Raw genomic sequence first — 23625 nt, 5'->3', positions numbered from 1 at the left:
ACACAAGGAACTGCAGATGCTGGAACCTTGACTAAAACACAAAGTGCTGAATAGGGCTCTTTAGAGCTAGATAAGGCTCTTAAAGATAATAATAATAATAATAATGGATGGGATTTATATAGCGCCTTTCTAGATACTCAAGGCGCTTTACATCGCATTATTCATTCACTCCTCAGTCACACTCGGTGGTGGTGAGCTACTTCTGTAGCCACAGCTGCCCTGGGGCAGACTGACGGAAGCGTGGCTGCTAATCTGTGCCTACGGCCCCTCCGACCACCACCAGTCACTCACACACATTCACACACAGGCAAAGGTGGGTGAAGTGTCTTGCCCCAAGGACACAACGACAGTATGCACTCCAAGCGGGATTCGAACCGGCTACCTTCCGGTCGCCAGCCGAACACTTAGCCCATTGCGCCATCTGTCGTTCAAATACTGACAAAGATAGCGGAGGCAGGGGATATGGGGAGAAGGCAGGAATGGGATACTGATTGGGATCACATTGAATGACGGTGCAGGCTCGAAGGGCTGAATGGCCTACTCCTGCACCTATTGTCTATTGCTGGAGGAACTCTGTGAGTCAAACAGCATCTGTGGAGGGATGCACAGGCGACGTTTTGGGTCAGGACCGTGTTCAACCTCTTTCTGAAATTTGGTTTGAGGTGGGGTGGAACAGTGGCTTAGCCGTAGAGTTGCTACCTTACAGCGCCCGAGACCCAAGATTGATCCTGACTACGTTCTACCTGTAACCTTGTGGGCTTTCACCGGGTGCTCCGGTTTCCTCCCACACTCCAAAGACATACAGGCTTGTAGGTTAATTGGCTTCTGTAAATTGTAAATTGTCCCTGGATTGTGGGATAGTACGGTGTGATCACTGGGCTGCGTGGACTCGCTGGGCCGAAGGGCCTGTTTTTACACTGAATCCCTAAAGTCTAAAGTCCAAAGAGTAATTATTCGCCAAAATTACATGAATGCTATTTTTCAGAATGTTCGATCTCAGATCATTTACATATATGGTCCATGACACACTGGTCAAGCTGAGTACTTTCAACATCAGACTGGATCCACCAAGATGCAGCACAGAATGCCACAGGAGATCCTTCTTCCCTGTGGCTTTCAAACCGTACAACCCCCCCCCCTTCTGTTGTGGGGTACACTGACTCTCCCCAACCCCCCCCCCCCCCCCCCCTTTGGACACCCCAATCCTGAAGTTTCAACCTCACTTTAATTTCATGTTTCATGTATTTTGTGTTTTATGACTTGTTGGCAGATCAATTTCCCTCCTGGGAAATGTAAAGTTCTCTCGTATCGTATCGTGTTGCATATACCCGAGAGGGAAGATACACCATTAATTCAATAACCAAAAATGCAAGGAACCTGACAAGCCTGTGTATTCCCAAGCCTGCTCCATCTTTCAGTAAGACCTTGTATCTCTCCCATCGCACTTCTCATCCCCTTCCCCTCGATTCCAAGAATCCAGGACCATAAACACTGGCTTACTTGACAAAGAAATACAAGACCAACCAATCATTGCAAAACCTTTGTCCTTTAGGTTGTTCTGCAGTCAGGACTCTGAAGTGCCAGATGAAGTGCAAGAGAGAAAGGATACGCAGCACATCAGCCACTTGAAGACTCTGGTGAACTTCTACCTGCAGAGCGAGGTGGGATTTACAGTCTGGATATATTATGGTATTAAATATCAGACTGACCTTACTGTTCATGCTGGCGAAGCACAGGCAAGTGGGACTAGAGTAGGTGGGACATCTTGGTCGGCAAGGGCAAGTTGGGCCAAAGAACCTGTTTCTGTGCTGAGTGAAGGGCCTGTCCCACCAGCATGCGATAGCATGCGTCTAGCGCGACCAAACGTGGTCGCTTGAGGCGTATGGCCTCGCGGGGCCGGTCCCACTTTGATCGGCGGAGGCGTATGAAGTTGTGCGGGGCTGGTCCCGACATCGCGCGTGGCTCCAAAAATCTTGCACTGTTCAAAAATCCCACACGACAACGGCCTGTCGGCCCGCAGCCGCATTGAGGCCGTACGCAGCGGCTCAACGACGTACGCAGCTTCTTGAAGGCGTACGCCTAGCGCGATGACGTCACCGCCCGGCGTACAGTTGCGCGATGATGTAACCGCCGGACGCCGTGTGACGTCCAAATTCAGTCGGCCCGCTTCCTGCCCAGTTGATTGGTGAGTATGATGTCAGGACCAGCCCCGCACAACTCCATACGCCTCCGCGGTTGGAAGTGGGACCGGCCCCGCGAGGCCGTACGCCTCAAGCCACCACGTTTGGTCGCGCTAGGACGCGTGCAATCGCATGCTGGTGGGACAGGCCCTTGAGACACATAGCAGGGTGCATCAGGAACAGAGGATGACCACGGAATGTGGAAATTAATCACATGAGATACTGAGCAACATACAGAAGGAGATAGGTTTAGGGACCATGTCACAGAAACAAAGGGAGTTAGAAGAGGGACGTCGCTGAGAAAGGGGTGGGAGAGTGTGGGCAATGGCCACCGAGTGATGGAATGAGATGTGTTGTCCGTAGATGTGGGTCTGACCACCATCCGTCACCTCTCCTCACCCCTACAACAACCCATCCACTTTAAGGTGGTGTTTCCCATGTGAATATCAGACCCACATATTATTTCTTGCCGCTTGTACTCTTCAGGGATGTACACATTCAGCCTACCTCGTTGACAGCCTCTGGGACTCTTCGGCAGTTCTACTGAAGGATTGGGAGTCTATGACGGCTCTACTGCTGCAAGATGTCGGGCCAGAGGAAGAAGGTGAGGAAGTTGTTTGTGTGCACAGGTCTGCAGTTGCTTCGAAAGCTTTGAGGTCCGATTATAGAACGTAAAACAGTGGCGCAGGCGGTAGAGTGCTGCCTCACAGTGCCGGTGATCCTGACTACGGGCGCTGTCTGTGCGCCACTTTGTATGTTCTCCCTGTGACCACATTGGGTTTCTCCGGGTGCTCCAGTTTTTCTCCCCACATTTCAAAGACGTACAGGTTCGTAGGCAATTAGCTGCTGTAAATCTTCTTCCGTGTGGCGTGCACAGCCTAAAGTTGTTGGACAACTTGTTCTATTTGATCTTCCGTTTGTGCACATCGAGTTGATTGCATTAGTAGTCGAAACAGGGCGGACCACGTGAAGGTTGCAATCTTCCTCCCCCCGGCTGCTGTAAATTGGCGCGTAGGATGAAAAAGTGGGATAAGATGGAACTAATGTGCGGGTGAATCAATGTTCGGCACGGACTCGGTGGGCCAAAGGGCCTGTTTCCATGCTGTACCTCAAAGACTAAAACTAAAAACATCGAACAGACCAGGACAAAAACAGGCCCTTTGGCCCATAATGTCTGTGCCAAACTTGATGTCAAGAACTTCTCTTATCTGTCCGCGCCAAATCCATTCCCCTCCATACCCAAGTGCCTATCCAAAAGCCTCTTAAGCGTCACCATCGTAACTGCCTCAACCACCACCCACACGGCAGTGAGTTCCAGACACTCACCACCCGCTGTGTAAAATAAAATCTTTGTGAAACCTTGCGCCTCTCACCTGAAAGCAATACCTTCTAGTATTTACTTTTTTCATCCTGGGGAAAATAGGTTCTGACTGTTTTTCAGAGATACGGAGCCCAATCAGGCCCTTCGGCCCATCGAGTCCTCGCCAACCAGCGATCATCCAGTACATATAACCATATAACAATTACAGCACGGAAACAGGCCATCTCGGCCCTACAAGTCCGTGCCGAACAACTTTTTTTTTCCCTTAGTCCCACCTGCCTGCACTCATACCATAACCCTCCATTCCCTTCTCATCCATATGCCTATCCAATTTATTTTTAAATGATACCAATGAACCTGCCTCCACCACTTCCACTGGAAGCTCATTCCACACCGCTACCACTCTCTGAGTAAAGAAGTTCCCCCTCATATTACCCCTAAACTTCTGTCCCTTAATTCTGAATTCATGGCCTCTTGTTTGAATCTTCCCTATTCTCAAAGGGAAAAGCTTGTCCACATCAACTCTGTCTATCCCTGTCATCATTTTAAAGACCTCTATCAAGTCCCCCCTTAACCTTCTGCGCTCCAGAGAATAAAGACCTAACTTATTCAACCTATCTCTGTAACTTAGTTGTTGAAACCACTAGCTCTAGCTCTACCTTGCACACATTGGACAAGAAGCCAATTAACCTACAAACCTATGGGTCTTTGGAATGTGGGAGGAAACCGGAGCACCCGGAGGAAACCCCCGCGGTCACGGGTAGAATGTAGAGACTCCGTACAGACAATATCCGTACGCAGGATCCAACCCGGGGTTCTGGCTCTGTAAGGCGGCATCTCTACCGCTGCGCCACTGCGCGACTGTCTGTGTTTCTCACGGATTTATATGCAATGATTATTATTTTCCAGCCTTCACTGATTTGCAGAAGGCGGCATTGGTTGAAATCATGCTGAGCTCAATACGCCAGGCAGCCGAGGGTCTCCCGCCTGGAGGCAGGTGCTTAGGAAAGAAGGTTAGTGTCAATTAATGTATAAGTGAAGCCACACGCAGACTGGAAGGACCGCACCTCATATTCCGCTCTGGGTAGCTGCCAGTCCAATGGTAACAACGTTGAGTTCTCTAATTTTAGGCATCAAACTGCCCACTCTCCCCCCCCCCCCCCCCCTTCGCTTCCCTGTATACCACCCGCCCGTCGCCACTTTGTCCTTCCCCCCCCCCCGTCCCCTTCCGCATGTATCTATTCTCATTTAGGGGCGGCACAGTGGCCTAGAGGTAGAGTTGCTGCCTTGCAGCGCCATTGACCTGGGTTCGATCCTGACCACGGGTGCTGTCGGTATGGAGTTTGCACGCTGTCCCTGTGACTGCGTGGGTTTTCTCCGGGTGCTCCGGTTTCCTCCAACGCTCCAAAGACTTTCAGGTTTGTCGGTTAATGGGGCTTCCATAAATTGGGAATTGTCCCTAGTGTAGTGATACTCTACAGGGCGATCGCTGGTCGATGGGCCAAAGGGCCTGTTTCCACACTGTATCTCTGAAGTCCATTCCTCTGCCTTCATGTCTCACTTTTCTCCTTATATTACAGCATTTTGTCTCCTTTTTATTATCTACAGCCTTTGTCCACCCATCTGCCAATCGAAATCCCTCTCGTCTGTATCCACCTATCACATGCCGGCCGTTATTCCACCCCCACCACTTTCCCAGCTTTCTCTCCCCTCGTATAATCAGTCTGAAGAAGGGTCCTGACCCCGAAACGCCACTTATCCATGTTCTCCAAAGATGCTGCCTGACCCGCTGGGTTACTCCAGCACCCTGTGTGTACCTCTCTATCTCTACACAATGTGCCTTATGCTTTTTAATTATTTGCTGCACTTATATGCTAACTTTTTTCCTGGTGTCTCATTCAGAAGAACATGTGATCACTGAAGAAGGGTCTTGACCCGAAACGTCACCTATTCCTTTTCTCCAGAGAGGCTGCCTGACCCACTGAGTTACTCCATCGTCTATTTCCAATGTCAACCAGCGTCTGCAGTTCCTTTGTACGCACTAGATCTCCACTCATCTGCAGTCTTTCTCCATTCACATAATGCCTGCTGGTGACCATGCTCAATGTGGATCTGTGTTGTCTTCTGACCTGTATTTTAGGTTCAGATGGGAAAGGAGAGAAAGTCACATCTCGACGATCGGGCGAAGCTGACGGAACATTTCATCGTGGCACTTCCACAGCTGCTGGCCAAGGTTTGTTGGGGGACTCTGAACCTTCGTTTGTGTGTCGAGGTGTAGATGAGAATTATTGGGGGGGGGGGGGATGCTCATGGTTTGGTTTAGTTTAGTTTGGTTTGGTTTAGTTTAGTTTAGAGAGACAACATGGAAACAGGCCTTTTGGCCTACCTAGTCCAGGCTGAGCAGCAATCACCCCTACGCTACTTCTACCCTGCACATTAGGGACAATTTACTGAAGCCAATTAACTTACAAGCCTGCACATCTTTGTAATGTGGGAGGGAACCAGAGCTCCTGGAGAAAATGCACGCACGCCACGGGGAGAGTGTACAAACTCTGTACAGACAAGTACCTGTAGTCAGGATTAAACACGGGTCTCTGGCCCTGGTAAGATGCAATGTGACCACTGCACCGTCGTATCGCCCAAGGTTGTGTCATAGTAGGGGAGAATGATCATGACGAATTAGTCAAAAAATGCCTACAGCAGTTTAGTTTAGAGATTCAGCATTGAAACAGGCCCTTCAATCCACCGAGTCCACGCCGACCAGCCATCACCCATTCACCCATTAAACATCTGAATGATGTTTTTGTATGGGGGCATTTTCTTAAGACGATCTGCAGAGATCCCCGAAGCAGAACGTGAGTCAAAACGCAGACCTCGCAATGTCTTATTAGTAGGGAAGATTCAAACAAGAGGACTTGATTTGAGAATTAAGGGACAAAAATTTACGGGCAACATGAAGAGGAACTTCTTTACTCAGTGAGTGGTAGCTGTGTTGAATGAGCTTCCAGTGGAAGTGGTGGAGGAAGGTTCGTTTTTATCATTTAAAAATAAATTGGATAGGCATATGGACGGGAAAGGAATGGAGGGTTATGGTCTGAGTGCAGGTAGATGGGACTAGGTGAGAGTAAGTGTTCGGCACGGACTAGAAGGGCCGAGATGGCCTGTTTCTGTGCTGTAATTGTTATATGGTTATATGGTTATTTAATTCCTCTTGCGGCCCCAGGCTGGCTTGGGGAGGTCAAGCTTGTAGTCTGCAGGCATCCAGCTACTTCCTTGTAGGTCCAGAGAGGAGAATCGATCTTTGAGCTCTGCGTGTTCAGGAAGTGGGGAAGTGGGGATTGCAGAAGTGGAAACAAATTATCCGGGAAGAGTGAAAGAAGAATGTAACCTCAGACCTACGGAGAAACCAGAGGCTGCGGGTGCTGGAATCTTGAGCAACACACAAAGTGCTAGAGGAAGGAGGGTCACAGCGGGTCAGAGAGTCTATCTGCATGGAAACAGGCCCTTCGGCCTAATTTGCCCAGACCAACATGCTCCATCTGCACTAGTCAGTCCCACCTGCCCGTGCGTGGCCCATAACCCTCAAAATCTATCCTATCCATGTACCTGCCTAAGTGTCTCTTAAACGATATGACCTGCCTCAGCTACCTCCTCCGGCAGCTCGTTCCACACACCCACCAATGGTCCAATGGCCCTTTATTTGTCACATGTGCAACTGCACGGTGAAATTCTCTTTGAGTATAATTACACATGCAGGCGCCGCAATTTTTGGTGCCATTCTTCAAAGTCCAAAATCTGGTCGGCCACGCCCTTGACGTTCTGAAGCAGTTTCTGCGAACCGACGTCCCTCTCCTCTCCTGTCCAAGTGTCTTCCAAATGTTGGTAGAATAGGGTCCACCCTTGGTGTGTAAAAAAAAAAGTTACCCTTCAGGTTCCAATTCTTGTTGGATGACTGCAGAAACCAAATTTCCTTTGAACCTCAATGAAGTTCAAATACACAGTGTCTCTTGCCCAGAGTAGGGGAATCAAGAACCAGAGGACATACGTTTAAGGTGAGGGGGGGGGATAGATTTAATTGATACAATAGATATTGATACAATTAATTTTGTTGTCATTTGACATGACAACAAATAAATTGTATCAATGTCAATTGTATCAATTAAATCTATCCCCCCCCTCATCTTAAACGCATGTCCTCTGGATCTTGATTCCCTACTCTGGGCAGGAGACACTGTGCATTTACCCAGTCAGACAGTATCTGTGGAGGGGAATGGACACAATGACATTTTGGGTCGAGGCCCGTTGTCAGATACGCGGAGTTGTTTCAGTCAACTCGTTGCCAACTTGAATCTGATTATGTGTATTTTAATTTTGCAGTTTTCCACTCATGGGGAGAAAGTAATTAAATTAAACCTTCTACAAATACCGCAGTATTTTGATCTGGAGGTTTACAGCACTTTGCAACTGGAAAAGGTGAGCCAAAGTCAGACTGCACGGAAATAGTTCCTTTGGCCCCTTGAGTCCCCATCGTCCTGAATGCACCCATTTACACCAATCCCACACTAATCCGTTTCATTATAAACTCATAGAGTCATTCAGCATGAAAATAGGCTCTTGGGCCCACTGAACCCACACTGGCCATCAAACTATCATTCTTGTCAATCCTACACTTCCATTTTATTCTCTGCATTCCCATCAATTTACCCTAAAGGGCCGGTCCCACGAGCATGCGACTGCAGGCGGTGAGCGCGACCTAACGTGGTCGCTTGAGCCGTACGGCCTCGCAGGGCCGGTCCCACTTTGACCGCCGGAGTTGTGCGGGGCTGGTCCCGACATCGTGCAGGGCTCCGAAAAACTAACACTGTCCAAAAATCCCCCGCGGCAACGGCCTGTCGGCCCGCAGCCGCATTGAGGCCGTACGCAGCGCCTCGACGGGCGTACGCAGCATACTGACGGCGTACGCAGCGTCTTGACGGCGTACGCCTAGCACGTGGCGTTGCGTGATGACGTAACCACCCAACGCTGTGCGACGGCCAAATTCAGTCGGCCCGCCTCCTGCCCAGCTGATTGATGAGTATGTTGTCAGGACCAGCCCCGCATAACTCCAGACGGCTCCGCGGTTGGAAGTGGGACCGGCCCCGCGAGGCCGTACGCCTCAAGCCACCACGTTTGGTCGCGCTAGACGCATGCAATCGCATGCTGGTGGGACAGGCACTTAAATGATACCATTCACCTACATACTCGGGCCGATTTATAACGTGGCTAATTAGCCCAACCTATCTGCATATCTAACGGATGCGGGAGGAAACTATATCACTTACTGACAGAAAACCACACGGTCATGGACAGTACGTGCAGACTCCACACAGACAGCACCGGCAGTTTGGGTTGAATCCAGGTTGCCAGAGCTGTGAGGCAGCGGCTCTACCATCTTACTACTGCATTGGTGTTTAGTTTTGTTTAGAGATACAGTGTTGAAATAGGCCCTTCGGCCCACCGAGTCCATGCCGACCACCAACGGCCCGTACACCAGTTCTATCCTACACACTGGGGACATTTTAAAGAAACTAATGAACCTACTTTGGAATGTGGGAGGAAACCGGAGCACCCGGAGAAATTCCACGCGGCCACATTGCACAGACACAGCAGCCGAGGTCAGGACCGCATCCGGGTCTCTGGTGCTGTCAGGCAGTAACTCCACCGCTGTGCCACTGTGCCTGTCCCCTACTGTCCACTGGCCATTTGCAAGTGTAGGAAAACTTGGGTTTGGATGGCTAAAATCTTAGAGCGATTCACAATTCATAGCAATCCTTGTCACCTTGTGGGATCATTTATACATTAATAATGGCAAGTACTATTTATCTTACTGTCACTGTGGGAAGTTCATTTGGGCCAAGGGAACATGTGTAATTGGTTGTGGAAACAAAGAACTGAGATGCTGGTTAACACAAAAGGACACAAAGTGCTGGAGTAACTGCAGGCTTTGATAGAGTGGATGTGGAGAGGATTTTTCCACTAGTGGGTTAGTCCAGGACTAGAGGTCGTAGCCTCAGAATTAGGAAGGAGATGAGGAGGAATTTCTTTAGTCAGAGGGTGGTGAACCTGTGGATTTCTTTGCCACAGAAGGCTGTGGAGGCCAAGTCATTTGATATATTTTAAGGCTTGGATAGATAGATTCTTGATTAGTACGAATGTCTGTCTTAGAATAAAGGGGAGGTCATTTAAGACTGAGGTGAGAAAAAAACTTTTTCACGCAGAGAGTTGTGAATTTGTGGAATTCCCTGCCACAGAGGGCAGTGGAGGCCAATGGATGGATTTAAGAGAGAGTTAGATAGAGCTCTAGGGGGCTAGTGGAGTCAAGGGCTATTGATAGGGGACGATCAGCCATGATCACAATGAGTGGCGGTGCTGGCTCGAAGGGTCGAGTGGCGGCTTCCTGCACCTATTTTCTATGTTTCTATGTCAGGGGTTATAGGGAGAAGGCAGGAGAATGGGGTTAGGAGGGAGAGATAGAACAGCCATGAATGAATGGCGGAGTGGACGATGGGCCGAATGGCTTAATTCTGCTCTTATCTCTTATGATCTTATGAGCTCAGCAGGCAGCATCCCTGGAGAACATCCATATAACCATATAACATATAACCATATAACAATTACAGCACGGAAACAGGCCATCTCGACCCCTCTAGTCCGTGCCGAACACGTATTCTCCCCTAGTTCCATATACCTGCGCTCACGCCATAACCCTCCATTCCTTTCCCGTCCATATAACTATCCAATTTATTTTTAAATGATAAAAACGAACCTGCCTCCACCACCTTCACTGGAAGCTCATTCCACACAGCCACCACTCTCCGAGTAAAGAAGTTCCCCCTCATGTTACCCCTAAACTTCTGTCCCTTAATTCTCAAATCATGTCCCCTTGTTTGAATCTTCCCTCCTCTCAGTGGGAAAAGCTTATCCACGTCAACTCTGTCTATCCCTCTCATCATTTTAAAGACCTCTATCAAGTCCCCCCTTAACCTTCTGCGCTCCAAAGAATAAAGCCCTAACTTGTTCAACCTTTCTCTGTAACTTAGTTGCTGAAACCCAGGCAACATTGTAGTAAATCTCCTCTGTACTCTCTCTATTTTGTTGACATCCTTCCTATAATTAGGCGACCAAAATTTTACACCATACTCTAGAATTGGCCTCACCAATGCCTTGTACAATTTTAACATTACATCCCAACTTCTATAGGGTGATTTCACCAAAGGTCAAATGAGCGTAGATCCCCCCTCACGTGACCGAAAATTTTAACTGGAGGACATATGTCAGTTCGGTATATGTTAGTGAATGTTCGGTATATGTTAGATCCCATAGAGATCCTTAGAGAACATTACGGGCGGAGCACCAAGGCAAATTCCCTGTATGTGAATACTTGGCCAATAAACTTATTCATTGATTCATGGATTGGTGACGTTTCGTGTCAGACTGAAGACTGAAACATCATCTATCCATGTTCCCCAGGGATGCAGCCTGACCTGCTGCGTTACTCCAGCACTTTGTGGTGCATGTGGGTTGTTGCTATTTCACTGACCCTGTGTTCTTTGGGAAACGGCAGCATTTGAACACCCTACTGAAGCAGATAAAGGAGATAGTGGAGCAGGAGGTGGGCTCTGAGGTTTTGGAGTTCTGTTCGAAGGCATATCTGTTCCTCAGTAAGGAAGAGCTGGCTGCTCATGAACAAGTAGAACTTGCGAAAAGCCAACTGTTCGACCAGCTCGTGGGAAAGTTCAACCTGCTGCTGAAAGACTTTCTTCACAAGGTATGGCCTTTATATTTTCTCTCTTTTTTTTTTACTAAATAGCGATTTGCATTTATTTATCATCTAATGAAACAGTTATTTCAATGGAGACTGATTTGGGACACATGGTTGAGTGTTGCATACTGGTCGAGAGCTTTAAGGGCTTGTCTCACTTTTATGACCTAATTCACGACCTTTTTTACTCGTGGGTATTTTTCATCATGCTAGAAAAACGCCCCGACCTACTTGATGCCATGAGTACCTACGACTAGCTCACACCCTACCTACGACCTCCTACGACTTCCTACGACCTCGAGACGACCTTGCTGCGAGTACGAGTCAAAGGCAAACTCGGCAGAGGTCGCGAATTAGGTCGTGAAAGTGGGACAGGCCCTTTAGTTTTGAGATACAGCGCGGAAACAGACCCTTCGGCCCATCGAGTCTGTGAACCCCGGACAGTAACACTATCCTACACACACACACAAGGGATAATTTACAATTATACCAAGCCCATTAACCTGTGTGGCTTTGGAGTGTGAGAGGAAACTGGAGAAAACCCACGCAGGTTACATAGAAACATAGAAGACCGCCCATACAAGGACGCCCAGGTCTTGCTGCATCTCCCCCTTACCTAACCTAACCCCATTGAGATAATAATCTGCCCCCTTGTTTTTGCCACCAAAGTGGATAACCTCACATTTATCTATATTATACTGCATCTGCCACGCATCTGCCCACTCACTCAACCTGTCCAGGTCACCCTGCAACCTCCTAACATCCTCTTCACAGTTCACACTGCCACCCAGCTTTGTGTCATCTGCAAACTTGCTAGTGTTGTTCCTAATTCCCTCTTCCAAATCATTAATATATATGGTAAACAGTTGCGGCCCCAACACCGAGCCTTGCAGCACTCCACTCGCCACTGCCTGTCATTCTGAAAAGGACCCGTTCACTCCTACTCTTTGCTTCCGGTCTGCCAACCAATTTTCTATCCATGTCAACACCCTACCCCCAATACCATGTGCTCTAATTTTAGTCACCAGTCACCAGTTATGGGGAGAATATATAAACTCTGTATACACAGCCCTTGTAGTCAGGATTTAACCTGGTCAGGTGCTGTAAGGCAGCAACTTGACTGCTATGCCACTATACCGGCCCGAACAAAAACTAGGTATTGGGATGTTTCAACTTTATTGTTGTGACATTAGGATGCTGACCACAGAAGCTGATCTGCAATCACATATTACAATCACCCCATACTTTTATATCTCTACTCCTACAGCACCTTTTCTTAATCTGTACACCGTGAAATGGCTCAATTGTAAATATGTATTGTCTTTCCGCTAACTGGCTAGCACACAACAAAAAACCTTTTCACTGTACCTCGGTACACGTGACAATAAACTCAACTCAAACACAAATGCTGGATTAACTCAGCAGGTCAGGCAGCATTGCCAAGGACTGCTCTCACACCCAACCATGGACTGTTTACCCTCCTACCATCCGGGAGGCGCTACAGGTCTCTCCGTTGCCGAATCAGCAGGTCGAGGAACAGCTTCTTTCCGGCGGCTGTCACTCTACTCAACAACGTACCTCGGTGACTGCCAATCACCCCCCCCCACCCCCGGACACTTATTATTTATTTTATATTCAAATCGTTTGCTATCTCGCTCTTCAAGGGAGATGCTAAATGCATTTCGTTGTCTCTGTACTGTACACTGACAATGACAATTAAAATTGAATCTGAATCTGAATCTGAATCTGAATCTGGCAGCTCTGTGGGGACATGGATAGTGGACATTTTGGGTTGGAACATTTCTTCTGACTGATTGGAGTAAGGGGGAAAGAAAGCTGGAAAAACATTGGGGGTGGGGTGGGGGGGGAGGGTGGAACAACACCTGGCAAGCGATAGGTGGATACAGGTGGGGGGTTGGGGGTGGTGGGGGGGGGGGGGGGGGGCGATTGGCAAATGGGTGAACAAACGCTAGAGATAAAAAGAAGACAAAAGGCTAAAGAGAGGAGTGATATGTAAAGAGAGCGGCTGGGAAGGTGGATATGGAGAATTGGGTGTTCCTACCAATGGGTTTGGAAGCAACCTACCAAAGTGGAATATTAGTCAACAGTTCATGAATGATTGGTCATGCCTACCGAAAATCTGGAGTGCATAACTGAAGGTATAATTTTATATTCTCCAGCTCTTGTATAACTGAGAAATTATTTACATTGTTAGACATAGAACGTAGAGAAACGTACAATACAGTACGGTTTTATTCGACACATTGCACATGAAGTGCAAGTGAAATGAATTTGAAAAATAAGAATAAGAAAAATAAGAAATAAGATATGAATAGAAAAATAAGTGCAGGAGGAGGCCATTTGGCCCTTCGAGCCAGCACCGCCATTCAATATGATCACGGCTGATCATCTATAATCAGTACCCCGTTCCTGCCTTCTCCCCATATCTCTTGATTCCTTTATTGTTCATTGTACATGTATTTGAGGTGTTATTGTGTTAACGTGCCTGTAAATCTACAGCAAGTAGGAGTTTCACTGTTCCGTTCCCAGTGATTATGACAATCACACTCTGCTGCGACTCATTATTCGTGGATTTTGTTGTGCCGTAGGGTGACCGGTTTGACGAGGATGAATCTTACCAAATGTGGTCCACGCTGAAGAGAATAACTACCTTCCATAAGTAAGTGAGTCCATGGGGGAGAGGCGTTGGCATTTGACATGGGTGATTTCAACATGATGGATAAGAAAGAGGTCACTTTGTCAGTTCAGAACTGGGTGAGGGGTGTGGAAAGATATGAAGTAGGTATATTCCTTTCTTTTTCTCTTTTTTGTCCCACGGCTAGCAGTGCGTTCCAGGCACCCGTTCATAAAAACCTGCCCCGCATATCTCCGTCAAACTTTCCTCCTCTCGTACCTTGTGGCCGGCCATGCCCTCTAGTGTTGGCCGTATCCTTGTTTTTTGTTCTCCTCTCCCCCCCTGACTCTCAGTCTGAAGAAGGGTCTCGATCCGAAACGTCGTCCATTCCTTCTCTCCAGAGATGCTGCCTGTCCCGCTGAGTTACTCCAGCATTTTGTGTCTGTCTTTGTGGTTTCGCCTTCCTGACCCGAATTCTCTCGCTTCTGTTCCCGTTTGTTGCAGTGCTCATGATATAACTCGGTGGAACCTGCTGAATAGCACCTGTAAGCTGCTGAAGAGCGGGTTGGAGGATGGCAATGTCACTGAGCCGGTGAGTCCCCCTCCGCCTGTTTGAATCATCGCCCCTCATAGAATATACAGATCTCTTCTGTGAACGAACAATAACTCCTGAGATGCTGCCTGTCCCGCTGAGTTACTCCAGCTTTTTGTGTCTATCTTCAGACAATAACTTCTAATGGTTCATAGGTTCATGTTCCAGGAGCAGAATAAGGCCATTCGGCCCATCAAGTCTACTCCGCCATTCAATCACGGCTGATCTATCTTTTCCCCTCAACTCCATTCTCCTGCCTTCTCCCCATAACCCCTGACACCCGTACTAATCAAATATCTGTCAATCTCCACCTTAAAGAATATGAATTGACTTCCATTGAATTCCACAGATTCACCACCGTCTGACTAACCATATAACCATATAACAATTACAGCACGGAAACAGGCCATCTCGGCCCTACAAGTCCGTGCCGAACAAATTTTTTTCCCCTTAGTCCCACCAGTATTCTGTACCTGCATACCATAACCCTCCATTCCCTTCTCATCCATATGCCTATCCAATTTATTTTTAAATGATACCAATGAACCTGCCTCCACCACTTCCACTGGAAGCTCATTCCACACCGCTACCACTCTCTGAGTAAAGAAGTTCCCCCTCATATTACCCCTAAACTTCTGTCCCTTAATTCTGAAGTCATGTCCTCTTGTTTGGATCTTCCCTATTCTCAAAGGGAAAAGCTTGTCCACATCAACTCTGTCCATCCCTCTCAGCATTTTAAAGACCTCTATCAAGTCCCCCCCCCTTAACCTTCTGCGCTCCAGAGAATAAAGACCTAACTTATCAACCTATCTCTGTAACTTAGTGTTGAAACCCAGGCAACATTCTAGTAAATCTCCTCTGTACTCTCTCTATTTTGTTGACATCCTTCCTATAATTGGGAGACCAAAAATTGTACACAATACTCCAGATTTGGTCTCACCAACGCCTTGTACAATTTTAACATTACATCCCAGCTTCTATACTCAATGCTCTGATTTATAAAGGCTAGCATACCAAAAGCTTTCTTTACCACCCTATCTATATGAGATTCCACCTTCAAGGAACTATGCACGGTTATACCCAGATCCCTCTGTTCAACTGTATTCTTCAATTCCCTACCATTTACCATGTACGTCCTATTTTGATTTGTCCTGCCAAGGTGTAGCACCTCACATTTATCAGCATTAAACTCCATCTGCCATCTTTCAGCCCATTTTTTCCAAATGGCCTAAATCACTCTGTAGAATTTGGAAATCCTCTTCATTATCCACAGCACACCCTATCTTGGTATCATCTGCATACTTACTAATCCAATGTAATTTACACACCTTCATCCAGATCATTGATGTACATGACAAACAACAAAGGACCCAACACAGATCCCTGAGGCACCCCAAACTAGTCTCACCTGCCTCCAACCCGATAAACAGCCATCCAGTGTTGGCCGTTACCCTCTGGCTTTCTCCCATTCAGCCACTGTTGAATCCATCTTGCTATTCCTGCATTTATACCCAACAGTTGAACCTTCTTAACCAACCTTCCATGAGGAACCTTGTCAAAGGCCTTACTAAAGTCCATATAGACAACAACCACTGCTTTACCCTCATCAATTTCCCTAGTAACCTCTTCAAAAAATTCAAGAAGATTAGTCAAACATGACCTTCCAGGCACAAATCCATGTTGACTGTTCCTAATCAGACCCTGTTTATCTAGATGCTTATATATATTGCCTCTAAGTATCTTTTCCATTAATTTGCCCACCACTGAAGTCAAACTAACAGGTCTCTAATTGCTAGGTTTACTCTTAGAACCCTTTTTAAACAATGGAACAACATGCGCAGTACGCCAATCCTCGGGGACTATTCCCGTTTCTAATGACATTTGAAATATTTCTGTCATAGCCCCGGCTATTTCTACACTAACTTCCCTCAATGTCCTAGGGAATATCCTGTCAGGGCCTGGAGACTTATCCACTTTTATATTTTTCAAAGACATTTTTTAAAGACATTCCTTCTTATCTTATAGATTTGTGTCTGTCTTTGATTTTCGAAGTGGTTCCGCCTTATAGATCTTATAGAAACTTACAAAATTCTTAAGGGGTTGGACAGGCTAGATGCAGGAAGATTGTTCCCGATGTTGGGGAAGTCCAGAACAAGGGGTCACAGTTTAAGGATAAGAGGGAAGTCTTTTAGGACCGAGATGAGGAAAACATTTTTTTACACAGAGAGTGGTGAATCTGTGGAATTCTCTGCCGCAGAGGGTAGTTGAGGCCAGTTCATTGGCTATATTTAAGAGGTAGTTAGATGTGGCCCTTGTGGCTACAGGGATCAGGTGGTATGGAGAGAAGGCAGGGATGGGATACTGAGTTGGATGATCAGCCATGATTATATTGAATGGCGGTGCAGGCTCGAAGGGCCGAATGGCCTACTCCTGCACCTATTTTCTATGTCTATGTTTCTATGTGCCTTCAAACATCTCTCAGTCTGAAGAAGGGGTCTTGACCCGAAATTTCACCTATTCCTTTTCTCCAGAGATGCTGCCTGACCCGCTGAGTTACTCCAGCATTTTGTATCCATCTAACTTTTCTTAACAATTCTACGCACCAATGTGAACCCATTTCAGCTCGAAATTAATATCCAATGAGAGTTGCGACGTATATGGGACGGCACAGTGACACAGCTGGTAGTACTACTGCTTCACAGCACCAGGGACCCATGTTTGATTCTGACTTCGGGTGCTATATGTGTGGAATTTGTGAACGTTCTCTCTGTGACCCGTGTATCCACCAGGTGCTCCAGTTTCTTCCCTAATTTGTTGGCAGCGGGTGCGAAAGTGGGATAACACAGAAAAAGGCAGAATGTGCTGGAGTGACTCAGCGGGTCAGGCAGCATCTCTGGAGAACATGGATGGGTGGCGTTTCGGGTAGGGCCCGTTCTTCAGACTGGTCAGCACAAAATAGGAAAGGATTTGGTTCCACCAGCAGGAAGGCGGAATAAATATATCGGGATGTTTAAGAAAGAACTGCAGATGCTGGAAAAATTAAAGGTAGACAAAAAAGCTGGAGAAACTCAGCGGGTGAGGCAGCATCTACGGAGCGAATTAATAGGTGACGTTTCGGGTTGAGACCCTTGTTGCCTGAAATGGAGGGTTTAGGTACAAGGAGAGATTGTGAGGGAGAAGGGGGAGAAGGGGGAGATTTTAGACATTTTCACTGTTTTTACAGTTGCAAAAGGCACACAGTTGCAATAGGCACACATTCCAATAGCCACACAGTTGCAAAAGGCACAGTTTAAAAACACATTAAGGGCACTCACAGGTCAGTATTCTCAGGTCTGTAGGTTTCCAGCTCAGACTGAGAGTCGTGACCCTCTCACTCCCCCATCTTGCAGAGACTGAGCCACACCCACACTTCCGAGTTTTATGGCTCCTCCTCCCACCAGAAGGGGCGTGGCCTTCATGGCGTGATTGACGGGAGAGAGAATCTCAACATTTTTTAAACATTAATAAGTCTTTTATTTTTCATCGATGGGAAAAATCCTCTGGCCCTGACAGCTGGAGGGGGACTGAGTAAGGTGGCCAAAAACCACAGCCATAAGTGGTCGCATTTTCTCTAACATCAATATACAGTGCAAACAGGAAGTGGTCAAGTTTAGACTTTTAATTATATAGATGTAGGATTGAGTTTGGATAGATCAGGTGGTTAGGATAGTGTCCCAGTGATGAACCAGTTTCCTCCACCACCATATTGCAATGCGTTTTCCAGATCACGGCATCCTGATCACATCTCAATGACCAACTCAGTACTGAACTAGTTTTCTGAACATAGGACAAGGTTTGAGGTGAAGGGGGGACGAACTTATAGGAATCTGAGGGGTAACCTTTTCTACACAAACGGTGGTGGGTGTATGGAACGAACTGCCAGAGATAGTTGAGGCGTGGACAATTGTAACATTTAAGAAAGAATAAGACAGATACGTGGATACTACAGGTTTAGAGGGATATGTCCAAACACAGGCAGGTGGGACTAGTGGAGATGGGACATGTTGGTGTGGGCAAGTTGGGCATGTTTCCACGCTGTATGACTATGACTATATGTGCCTTTTCTTACCGTACAGCAAATCTTGTGTATGGCGTGCACAGCCTAAAGTTGCAGGTCAACTTGTTCTATTTGATCTATTTGTTTGTGCACGTCGGGTTTGTTGCATTAGACGAAACTGGGTGGACCACGTGAAGGTTGCAATCTCCCACCCCTGTACAGCGAATGAACACCCATGACAAAGCCCTGATTATCTTTAAACACTTGATACAAAGTTTACAAATGTTATTATTTCTTATTTGCAGATCATTATTCAAGCCATAAAGTGCAGCTACTTTCACATCATGTGGCAACTATCCAAAGTATCTGAAGGCATTTCCCCTCAGGTACAGTATATCAGCTTCCTGCCATTCTTAAGCTATGGGAGCAGAACTAGGCTATTCGGCCCATCTAGTCTACTCCGCCCATCAAATCTACTCCGCCATTCAATCATGGCTGATCTATCTTTCTCTCTCAACCCCATTCTCCTGCCTTCTCCCCATAACCCCTGACTGATCAAGAATCTGTCGATCCCCACCTTAAAAATATCCATTGACTTGGCCCCCACAGCTGCCTGCGGCAATGAATTCCAAGATTCACCACCCTCTGACTCAGAGGTTGAGGGTGGGCCATCTCCTTTCTGAAGAACGGTTTCGGCCCGAAACGTTGCCCATTTCCTTCCCTCCATAGATGCTGCTGCACCCGCTGAGTTTCTCCAGCATTTTTGTGTACCTTCCTTTCCAAAGGTACATCCTTTTATGCTGTGGCTATGGGCTCTGGTCCTAGACTCTCCCACCAGTGGAAACATCCTCTCCACATTCACTCTATCCAGGCCTTTCACTATTTGCTAAGTTTCAAAGAGGTCCCCCCCTCTCATCCTTCTAAACTCCAGTGAGACCAGGCCAAGTGCCTTCAAACGATGATCATTTGTTAACCCACTCGTTCCTGAGATCATTCTCATAAACCACCTCTTGACTCTTCAATGCCAGCGCATCTTTTCTCAGATACTGCACGCAATACTTCAATTGCAGAATGACAAGTGCCTTATAAAGCCACATCGTTTCCTGAATTCTCCCAGAATTATTATCCTGTTTAAATTCGGGACCAACATCTCATACCTTCAATCCTTTTCTGCCCACAGCAGAGAATGAGGCCATTCAGTCCAGTGTACCTGTATTAGCTCTATGAAAGTGTTCAATTGGTTCCATGACTCAGGCTCCACAAATTCCATGGATTCATAGATGATTTCCAAAATTGGAGGCCATTTGGCCCATTGCTTCTATGCTACACCTGTCCATGGAATCAAAGAAAACCTCCAGCACATTTGTACCAATCTCCTTCTGTGTTAAAATTGAACCTGTTCTTTGGACTCACTTCCCAATTTCCCTGTAGAAACACGCAACTGCAGATGCTGGTTTACAACAAAAAGATTAAAATTGCTGGAGTAACTCAGCGGATCAGGCAGCATCTCTGGACAATATGGATAGGTGACGTTTCGGGTTGGGACCCTTCTTCGGATTTGACCCAAAACCTCACCTATCCATGTTTTCCTGAAATGGTGCCAGACTCGCTGAGTTACTCCAGCACTATGTGTCCCGTTTTCCTTCATTATCTTGTGAAGATGAGAGGATGTTATATTTGGGGGGGTAACATGGAGAAAAAAGGAACTGCAGACAGACACAGAGTGCTGGAGTAACTGAGCGGGTCAGGCAGCATCTCTGGCGAAAGGAATAGGCGACGTTTCGGGTGGGAACCCTTCTTCAGACTGGAAGTCTTAATCCATTTCTACAGAGATGCTGCCTGACCCGCTGAGTTGCCTCAGCATCTTGTGTCTATCATTGTTATAAACCAACATCTGCCCTTCCTTCTTACACAAGGAAGTGTCGATCCAGGTTTACAACTTTTGGGGTAATTTCACTTCTCGTGGTGGAGTGGTTTAATAGCAACCAGTGGCTTCTCAAAATCGTTCCTGATTCCTGCGATCAATCAATATTGGTGATACCTTTATTGGAAATTCTCTCCCTTTGTTGAGGTGTAATCACTCTCCTACCAATACTTCTTCAATATCATAATGGAAGTTCACAGACCATTTACTCCAGTATTACTCAACAACGTACCTCGGTGACTGCCAATCACCACCCCCCCCCCCCCGGACACTTATTATTATTTCACCATCTGTGTCAAAAAGTCGTTGCTATGTCGCTCTTATCAGGGAGATGGACTAAATGCATTTCGTTGTCTCTGTACTGTACACTGACAATGAGGTGTCGAGGTGTAATCACTCTCCTACCAATACTTCTTTAACATTATAATGGAAGTTCAAGAATCTGATTTCTTGCCTGCTGAACAAGATAACAATTATATTATTATCAGGTGTACTGAGGTGCAGTGAAAAGCTTTTGCTGCGTGCTAACCAGTTAGAGGAAAGACAATACATGATTACAGTCGAGCTATCCACGGTGTATAGATACATGATAAAGCGGATAATGTTTAGTGCAAGATGTACTGTAGCCAGTAAAGTCTGATCAAAGTTAGTAGTTCGAGAGTCTCCAACGAGGGATGCCATTGATGCTCTGTACGTAACACATGGATATAGATTATTATGGTAGGTTCAAACACTCTTGGCTTCACTGATTAAGAAAACTCGGCAATACAACTTAGGAAAGGTTTAACCATATAACCATTTAACAATTACAGCACGGAAACAGGCCATCTCGGCCCTTCTAGTCCGCGCCGAACACTTACTCTCACCTAGTCCCATCTACCTGCACTCAGACCATAACCCTCCATTCCTTTCAGATTCAGATTCAGATTCAATTTTAATTGTCATTGTCAGTGTACAGTACAGAGACAACAAAATGCATTGCTTTCCCGTCCATATAACTATCCAATTTATTTTTAAAAGATAAAATCGAACCTGCCTCCACCACTTCCACTGGAAGCTCATTCCACACAGCTGTCACTCTCTGAGTAAAGAAGTTCCCCCTCATGTTACCCCTAAACTTCTGTCCCTTAATTCTCAATGGTTATGAACCAAATGCAGGCAAATGGGACCAGTTTAGTTGGGGCATCTTGGTTGACATGGACGTTGAACTGAAGGGTGTGTTTCTGTGCTCTATGACTCTATGACTAACTAACCTTTGCCTTTGGAGTCTAAAACCTCTCTTTGTTCTTGCTCAGAGCATGCAAGTGCTGGTGGGGAAGCAGATGAGGGGATTCTGTTACATTTGCAGACGGTACCTGACCAATGTCAGCAACGTGGTCAGAGAGCAGGTCAGTATGGACTACAGCAGAGTTAGTTTCTGTAGCACTTTGGACTGGAGCCCCTGGCACTTCACACAAGTGATATCACACCAATGCCGACTGATCCCCCCCTCCCCCCCCAAAGGGAGTTAATGGGGAAGAAGATCGACCAATATTCACCGCCCCACAAACAATGCCGCCAACCATCATCTATTGCTCGCTCATCATTCACTGCTCGCCAATGATCTGAAGGGGCTGCTCCTTGCTTTCTGACTCCCACCATCCTCATCTTTGGGCATCCAGTGCCTAAGGGAGTGGATGGAGCAGAGGAAGTCCTGGTTGGGTTGCTGTTTGCTCCTGGGCCTGGCCAAGCTGGCCATTGGTGGGTCATGGCACTAGGCAGAAGTAGGCTCTACCCGAGCCGGCTGCCTGTCCCTTTCCCGGGGTTACGTCCGTGCCAGGGGTGTCCCTCGAAAAGGAACGCGCGGTGTCCGCGGGCACCAATGGGGGATTTTCGGGACCGTTGTATCCTGGATCAAGATTATAATATGGTTATGTAATATTTACCATCAAGATTATTTGGTGATTTTTATATTTGGTGGTGGGCGTGTTGGCATTGTTTTGTAAATATTATTATTGTAAATAATTGAATACATTGTTTTTGTAAAAAAGTATTCGCCCATCGATGGTAATCTCCTAAGCATTTCCTTCCATCGCCCACTAAACCAGCTCTCAACATCTCCCCTCCGCCAAACATCTTCCACCTTCGACTGACCACCTTCCACCAACCGTTGGTACCATCACGTGCCACGTTGGTACCAACCATTACCCATTAACCATCGTCGAAAGCCCACTCCCATCTCGCACTAACCATACCCCACTCGTGCTTGCTCAGTCATTATTATCCCCCATGATTAACCACTAACCAGTACCCGATAACTACCAACCATCATCTACTAACCATTGCCGAATCCCATTGCCCTTAAGCACTACCCACTCAGCAATGCTTACCCGATAACTACCAACCATCATCTGCTAACCATTGCCGAATCCCATTGCCCTTAAGCACTACCCACTCAGCAATGCTTACCAGCAATGGCGAGAGCCATCGGTCATTACCGTAGCCTACTTGAACCAACGACACCAAATCATGAGATGGCGTCAGAGTGTGGTCACTCCTCGTGTGCCAGTCTCAGAAGAGGATCTACTATCATCCATTAGAAATGTCTCGATAGTCATCTATAGGAATCCAACCATTGTTAGACGCTAAGCGCTGGAGTAACCCAGCGGATCAGGCAGCATCTCTGGAGAAGAAAGATGGGTGACGTTTCGGGTCAGCACCCTTCTGGAAAATTAGGGGGCAATGGACTGGAGCAGTGAGAGAGGGTATCACAGAACTCCTGTTGGAGGGAGGAGGAAAACTTCTCCAAAGTAGGAAAACGTGGAGGAGATTTTGCAGTGGAGCAGCCAAAATGTGTGGAAAGGAACTGCAGATACAGGTTTACACAGAAGATAGACAAAAAGTGTTGGAGTAACTCCGCAGTTGATGGGTGACATATCGGGTGTAGTCAGTAAACTTGACTGATGCAAGACACTGTTTAGTTCCTGAGCCTTTTGGGAGTTAGTCCAAGGCTTCTTCAGAGAAGGCTGAGGAATTGATCAACTTTGGGTTCAATCCTGTTTAAATTCGGGACCAACGCCTCATACCTTCAATCCTTTTCTGCCTACAGCAGAGAATGAGGCCATTCAGTCCAGTATTAGCTCTATGAAAGTGTTCA

General features: G+C 46.9%; 1 protein-coding gene across 1 annotated transcript in view; it reads left to right on the top strand.

Moving 5' to 3' along the window:
* LOC129697825 (cohesin subunit SA-2-like) overlaps positions 1-23625 on the top strand; it is a 132735-nt gene that overhangs the window by 72389 nt on the left and 36721 nt on the right. The window contains exons 15-24 of the mRNA XM_055636468.1: positions 1553-1661; positions 2667-2784; positions 4411-4514; positions 5642-5734; positions 7879-7974; positions 11105-11308; positions 13912-13982; positions 14442-14529; positions 18871-18951; positions 21785-21877. Coding sequence (XP_055492443.1) covers positions 1553-1661; positions 2667-2784; positions 4411-4514; positions 5642-5734; positions 7879-7974; positions 11105-11308; positions 13912-13982; positions 14442-14529; positions 18871-18951; positions 21785-21877 — 1057 coding nt within the window. The remainder of the gene's footprint in view (positions 1-1552; positions 1662-2666; positions 2785-4410; positions 4515-5641; positions 5735-7878; positions 7975-11104; positions 11309-13911; positions 13983-14441; positions 14530-18870; positions 18952-21784; positions 21878-23625) is intronic.

The sequence above is a fragment of the Leucoraja erinacea genome, chromosome 6, assembly GCF_028641065.1.
Source record: "Leucoraja erinacea ecotype New England chromosome 6, Leri_hhj_1, whole genome shotgun sequence".
NCBI classification, from domain to species: Eukaryota; Metazoa; Chordata; class Chondrichthyes; order Rajiformes; family Rajidae; genus Leucoraja; species Leucoraja erinaceus.
This window is presented reverse-complemented; position numbering and strand designations above follow the sequence as displayed.